Below are 7,500 nucleotides of genomic sequence, written 5' to 3'. Positions count from 1 at the left end.
CACCCAACTCACGCCTCCTTTCACCCACCACCCAACTCACGCCTCCTTTCACCCACCACCCAACTCACGCCTCCTTTCACCCACCACCCAACTCACGCCTCCTTTCACCCACTACCCAACTCACGCCTCCTTTCACCCACCACCCAACTCACGCCTCCTTTCACCCACCACCCAACTCACGCCTCCTTTCACCCACCACCCAACTCACGCCTCCTTTCACCCACCACCCAACTCACGCCTCCTTTCACCCACCACCCAACTCACGCCTCCTTTCACCCACCACCCAACTCACGCCTCCTTTCACCCACCACCCAACTCACCCTCCTTCTCCCCTCCCCCAGCGGCCAAGATAGAGTGTGGCGAGTGCGTCGGGGGCACGACGGGTAAAACGGCGAAGCGGGACTGCGCGGGGAAGTGCGGCGACGAGAATGAACGTCGCAACATCGACGGCGAGGAGGTGTGCATCCCGAGGAACCAGCCCGACCCCGTGCCTTGCGACGGACAGGCCAACTCGGACGCCTACCTTAACACGTGGGTTTTTGGGTTGATGCTGAAGGGGGTTGTGGTGGTCTTGGTGATGGTAGGAGTGATAATGATGAGGGTAATGGGCAATGACGGTAATTAGGGTAATATAATCAACAACTGTGATAATGCTAATAATGATAAGGATGGTGATAATGATAATAATAATGCTGCTGATGATGATGATAATGATAATCGGAATGATTTGATGGTAATTATATAGGTGAGGATAATCGTAACGGTAATAGCAGTGGTAAAAAGATGATAATAATAGTAATGATTATAAAAAGAAAAAAACAAAAAATACTGATATTAGTGATTATAACCATAATGATAACAACCGAAGCATGAAAAGTAGATGTGCAACAACAACTTTGATATCACTGCTGCTAATATTTCCCGGAGCATTAATTACTAAAGAGGCAATAACCCCCCATCCCCCAAACAACACCACTCCCGCAGATGTGGCATGTGCGTGGGCGGCACCACGGGGCTTGGCGCCGACGAAGGCAAGGACCAGTGTGGCGTGTGTGGCGGCGACAACGCCTGCGTCGGCTGCGACAGCGTGGCCTTCTCCGGCGCCGTTCGCGATCTGTGCGGCGAGTGTCTGACCGTCAACGACCCCAATTTCAACGGTGAGGGGAACGGGCGACGGGAGAAGGGGGTGGGGAGGGAGAGGGGGGAGAGGGAAAGGGAGATAGATGGAAAATGGAGAGGGGGATAGAGGGTAAATGGAGAGGGAGAGAGAGGAGGGAGGGAGAGGGGGTGGGAGATAAAGTAGATAAAGACAGAGAAACTAGGGGGGGGAGGAAAAAAAATGAGAGATGGATGATAGAAAATACATCTAAAAAGTCCGGGATATACATGTTCTTGGTATGTCCAAGCAATAATTCATACGAAACATGCAGAAACAGACTCGAAGGAGAGGAGATATCAGAGTGAAGAACATCAGGACGGGAAATACAGGTCATAAAAGTTCACGAAAGAGCGGCCTTCGAAACTAAGCACACCATTCTCTTCCGCACAGACTGTCAAGCCATCGGAAATGTCGAGCCCCTGACCCTGGACTCCGCCTTCGTCTCCCTCTTGGACCCCGCCAACCGAGGTAGTACTTACGTCATGACGTTTTTTCTTGGCTCTTCACTCTTTTGTCACTATAATGTTCTATGGTACAGCAGTTACTATCATTGTTCTGATTTCAGATTTATGTGATCGCTGTTTATCGTGTTCCTTTCTTGCAGGTACCGAAGCAGAGGCGAAGATCTTGCTGAGACTGACACTCACGGCCGAAATCACTGGCGTCACCACGATAAAACACAAAGATGAATCCTGTACACTTACGAACACAGAGAAGGTAGGGCGGCCGGCTATGCCAGTTGTAGATCAAAGGCTGAAAAGTTGACAAACTATAACTTGGTTGTATGCAAGAGGTTTCATAAACATGGACACACTTAAACACAAACACACACACCCATCACCACTCCCCTCAACCCACCCCCACACACACCCACAAACACACACGCACCCACCCACACCCACCCACCCACCCACCCACCCACCCACAAACACACACGCACCCACCCACACCCACCCACCCACCCACCCACACACACACACACACACACACACACACACACACACACACACACACACACACACAGAGTATATATGTAGACTCACACAAAGTTAATTTCTGCCTCCTTTTCCTTCTACGTGACAGAGTCTGAACGCGTGGAGCATCATTTTCCGAGACACGAAGATCAAAGCCACATTCCGGAGGCTGGAACCCGGCACCTGGACCTTCGCCTGCACCTTCAGGGCTAAGCGCACCAAGAACAAGAAGAATCCTGATCTTGTAAGAGTTTGGTCCATCTGTAATCTTCCCCTCTTTTGCTTTTTTTCTCTCTTCTCTCTCTCTCTCTCTCTCTCTCTCTCTCTCTCTCTCTCTCTCTCTCTCTCTCTCTCTCTCTCTCTCTCTCTCTCTCTCTCTCTCTCTCTCTCTCTCTCTCTCTCTCTCTCTCTCCCTCTCTCTCTCTTTCTATCTTTCTCTCATTATATATCAAATTGTGCCCACCATAATCTCGCCTCCTTCCCCTCTTTCTCTCTCATAATGCATTTAGACCCTTCTTTGCTTCAATGGAACGTATCGAAACAATCCAAAAATGAGCATCTTTTTTCCCACAAGTATTGTCATTCATCTTTATCGTCATTCTTCTTTTCCTTTCTTTCTGAAGATCGAACTCATAGCGAAGGAGAAGATCGAGGTCGTGGACTCAACGGAAGCCTCCTTCGATCTGGGCATTGAGGGCATCGATCCTTCTTCCTCGCGGTCGGTAAGTATCTTACTTACCGAAAGAAAATAACGAATTATTTCTTCCGTGTAATAGGAAGACAGAAAGAAAACAAAAACGTATTTTTTTAGGCATAAAAAAAGAAAGACAAAGAAAACGTGATATTTCTTTGGTGTAAGAAAGAGGTGTAAAAACAGGTTTAAGAAAAAAACAGGTGTATGAAAAAAGGTGTGAAATAAACAGGTTGATTAATAAAGTCAGTTTGAAGCAAAAATATGAATCTGAATCCAAAATGAACACTGAATAATCAAAACTAATTCTAACTTATTTTCTGATCCTTCAGATTGAGCTCAAGGTGAAGGAAGGCATTCCACTCGGGGGAGTCACTGCCTTCCTCCTTTACCAATATAGTTTGGATGGTGAAGGTAAGTTTAGGATTAGAGAGGACCTTCACGTTTCAAGTGTTGATATGTGCAATAGGGTAGACGTAAAGGGAAAGAAAATCAAGGAGTTTACCCTCCACTTCTTGTTCCTTATGTTCCACTTCGAATTTCGCTCACTGACACCTTTCACACATTTTAATTACCCTTCCTCTCTCTCTCTCTCTCTCTCTCTCTCTCTCTCTCTCTCTCTCTCTCTCTCTCTCTCTCTCTCTCTCTCTCTCTCTCTCTCTCTCTCTCTTTCCTATCTCTCTCTCTCTCTTTTTCTCTCTTTATCTCTCTCTCTCTATTTCTCCTCCTTTTCATATCTTATCTCTCCTCCTTTCTTTATCAGTCTCCTCCTTTTCACTTATTTTCCCCTGCCATTTTATGCACATTATTTATTCTGTTCTCCTCCTTTCCATACGCTTTATCAGTTTCCCTCCTTTTCATACGCTTTATCAGTCTCCCTCCTTTCCATAATCAGTCCCCCTCCTTTTCATTCGCTTCATCAGCCGTCTCCTCTTCCTCTCCACAGCAACGAGGCGAAGGAAGCGCTCCACCTCCTCCCGCACGCCCTCCAACCTGGTGGTGGAGCTGCCGACGGAGCCCTCAGGGGATTCCACCGTCACCGCCACCTTGCCCGACGACCTCCGCCCCGGCAGTCCCTCCTTCGGCGTTGCCTCGACTGCGGCAATCCTTGAGATGGTGAAAACGTATGGATCTATGTGTGCTTTTTTTAGTAGGGGGGGGGGGTTAAGTTCTTAGTGTCAGGATTAGTGTGTTTATTGGAGTTTCTATTTTGGGGGAGTTGGGAGTGCTTAGTACAGGATCATTGTGCTTGTATGCGTGTGTATTTCCCGGTGCTTAACTCAGGTTCACGTTATTCCAGTGCCGGAAATAACGAGCTTCATTATTTCTGAAATGATCAAATCCGACTACGACTTTAAACTTTATGTATAAATACGGTCTTAATCCTTCCCTATCAATGCCTTTTCCTCCTCGCTCTCTCCCTCTAGCGGGCAGATCGACCTTCCAATGCAGAGCGTGACCATCACCGCGCCACAGCCCAACGTCGTGAGAGCGAATCTGAGCGCCGATGGAATGGTGCTCATGATACAGTTTGACCTCAATGTGGAATCGGACGTCGAGTGTCAGAACATCGTGGACTGGCCGTGGGTCGATGCTAGGCAGAGTGAGTTTTTTTATATATCGAAAGGAGATATATTATTATTGTTATTTAGTTGTTTTTATCATCACTTTTTGATCTTCTATGCTTGGCTGATTTTCCCTAATGGCGGAGTAGTTTGGGTTGGCTGAGGCAGAGTGAGTTGGATCTTTATTTCTTCTTTGTTTCTTTATGTTGACGGGATAATGTAGACTGGCCTTGGACCAGCTGGACAGAGGGATGATTCCATTCAAAGTGTCGTTTTGTTCATAAATAAATATATATATATATATATATATATATATATATATATATATATATATATATATATGTATATATCTTTTTTTTCTTTCTTTTTTTTTTTTTTTTTTTTTTTTTTTTCTTTTTTTTCCTTTTTTTGTAATCTATATCATTAACATTGCCAATGGTATATTGTCCTCAATAAGGGGCTAATACTCGATTCTTCAGCAAAGAACATTCATATCCATCTGCAACTTCGACCACCTCGGCCTTCCAAGAAAAAATGATAATCCAATGATAATGATATAATGTCCAGCGCTAAAGGCAATGTTCACAGCACACTAAGAGCCGGCTCTCCCCGCGCCAGGATCCCCGCCGCCGGAGTGTCGCTTCCGGGCGTCCATGCTGACCGTGCATCTGGGAGCGGGCATCGCCGTCGAGGCCAACTCAACGCTCACCTTCCGGCAGAAGAACGGCATCAGGAGAGCCTTCGGGGACGAGAACACAGCGCCCGAGGCCTCGGGGAGTTTCGTGGTTTGGCGGGTCGGACCTCCGGTTAGTCATGCTTTGTCCTTCTCGTTTCGCATGTGCTACCGATAATATATATGCATATATATATATATATATATATATATATATACATATATATATATATATATATATATATATATATATATATTGTACATATACACATATGTATATATACGCACACACACACACACACACACACACACACACACACACACACACACACACACACACACACACACACACACACACACACACACACACACACACATGCACACACACATACACACATACACATATATATGTGTATGTGTGTGTGTGTGTGTATATACATATATATATATATATATATATATATATATATATATATATATATGTATAGATATATGTATATACATATATATGTATATATATATATATATATATATATATATATATATATATATATATATATATATATGTTAATAAGTATATATATATATTATATATATATATATATATATATATATATATATATATATATATATACATACACACACACACACACACACACACACATACACAAATAATCAATTCTAAAATTTGAACATTTGATACTACACTGACGAGGAACCACCTTGATATGCTCTTTACCTTATCTCATGAACACGAACGCGATATAACGTGAACCAAACGATGACTTATTTACCAATCCAAAAGGCAACAAATTATTCATGTTTTGTCACATGCTTTCTCTTCTTTCAGGCTCGTCTCAAGTTCCAGTTAACAGGTGACAGTCAAAGCTGCAATGCTAGCAACGTGCAAGCGACTGTGAGCAACATCTTGGGTGCACAGATCTCTGACGTCACGGTGAGCTTTCGCTGATACATCGGCCAATCTGATAATTCATTTAGAGGTTTTGTCGAGAGGAAAGTTTCTCTCAAAGAAAATTATTCGCTATTTCGTATTTCTTTATTTATCTGAAATCTTATCTAAAGTCATGTCTATTGACATTAAGATTAGAATGGGAAGAGATGAAAAACATTATCATCAACAAGAACACTAAAAGGAGAGAACAGCAATGATTAAATAAGAAAACAGGGATGAAATTGACAATGTTAATGATAGTAAAAATCATAATAATGATCATGATAATGGTGATAGTATTACTACTAATAATGATAATAATGACACTAATATAAAAAGTAATAATCATAATGATAATGGTAATAATTATGATAATAATAACAACGATAATAACAATGATAATGATAACAATAAGAATAACAGTCATTATCATAGTTATAATAGTAATGTCAAAAACAATAATAACTACGAATAATGATATCAATGATGATAATGATACTGATAGTAATATTTATGAGGATAATGAACATAATGATAACAATGATAATCACAATCATGATAATCATAATTGTGATAATGAAGATAATATTCATGATGATGAATTTTGTTACTGTATCAGTGATGTTATCAAACCATAAAGATGATAATGGTAATGGCAATGATAATAATAATGATATCACTAATACTAATGCTAATAATATTCATAATAATGATTAATGATGGTTATTATAATGATAATAATATATGACAAAGATTATGACGACGATAGTTAAAAAAAATGATAATGAAAATAATGTTAATAATGGTGACAATAATAACAATAATAATAATGATAACAATAATAATGATGATGATAATAATGATTACACTAACAATGATATTAATGATGATAATGATAACAGCAACAACAAGACAATGAAAATAGAAACTAACACCATTTTCCTGGACAGGTGAACTGGAACGTGACCTGGGAACCCGGACGCAACAAGTGGAGTCAGGGCGAGACGCTGCAGGTGTGGGACAGCGTGGAGACCATCAAGAATGCAATGACTACCGAGAAGACAGGCAGCGGGGAGACACTGACAGTCAGTGGGAACTTGGTAAGGGAGGGGAATGGTGGAGGGGAGATGGGGCTTGAGTTGGGGAAATGGGGAGATGGGGCGTGGGTTGAAGAGGAGAAAGGGGGGGGAGGATGGGGAGAAGTGAAGGGGGGGAAAGGGAGAAAGGGAGAAAAGAGGGAAGACTAATAGGGTAGAAAAAATAGTACTATCCTAGAAAGAAAAGCAAAAAAAAAAACATAAAACAGACAAAGATAATGACTTGGTGTTGAAATTACTGAGATGCCAAATAATTTCCAGATGAGAGAAAAATTAATCAATACCGTCTCAATTTTCGATGCAGTTCCGGCCAGGGATCGAGTACCTGATCGTGGCGCACCTGGAGACGTCGGGCGGCGTGACGAGTGAAGCGAAGGGCGTGACCGTGA

General features: G+C 42.3%; 1 protein-coding gene across 1 annotated transcript in view; it reads left to right on the top strand.

The window, feature by feature from the left end:
• Positions 1-7,500, top strand: part of LOC122246151 (uncharacterized) — an 83,902-nt gene that overhangs the window by 53,887 nt on the left and 22,515 nt on the right. Inside the window, exons 25-37 of the mRNA XM_086539096.1 lie at positions 342-531; positions 985-1,157; positions 1,550-1,627; positions 1,764-1,876; positions 2,243-2,377; positions 2,757-2,855; positions 3,157-3,238; positions 3,771-3,948; positions 4,252-4,427; positions 5,008-5,195; positions 5,913-6,017; positions 6,965-7,114; positions 7,416-7,500. The exon at positions 7,416-7,500 is cut by the window's right edge and continues 137 nt beyond it. Coding sequence (XP_086395222.1) covers positions 342-531; positions 985-1,157; positions 1,550-1,627; positions 1,764-1,876; positions 2,243-2,377; positions 2,757-2,855; positions 3,157-3,238; positions 3,771-3,948; positions 4,252-4,427; positions 5,008-5,195; positions 5,913-6,017; positions 6,965-7,114; positions 7,416-7,500 — 1,752 coding nt within the window. The remainder of the gene's footprint in view (positions 1-341; positions 532-984; positions 1,158-1,549; positions 1,628-1,763; positions 1,877-2,242; positions 2,378-2,756; positions 2,856-3,156; positions 3,239-3,770; positions 3,949-4,251; positions 4,428-5,007; positions 5,196-5,912; positions 6,018-6,964; positions 7,115-7,415) is intronic.

The sequence above is a fragment of the Penaeus japonicus genome, unplaced genomic scaffold (assembly GCF_977035675.1).
Source record: "Penaeus japonicus unplaced genomic scaffold, GWHDUDI00000001_assembly GWHDUDI00000008, whole genome shotgun sequence".
Classification (NCBI taxonomy): Eukaryota; Metazoa; Arthropoda; class Malacostraca; order Decapoda; family Penaeidae; genus Penaeus; species Penaeus japonicus.
The sequence above is the reverse complement of the archived record's forward strand: the minus strand, read 5'-3'. Positions and strand labels throughout refer to the sequence as shown.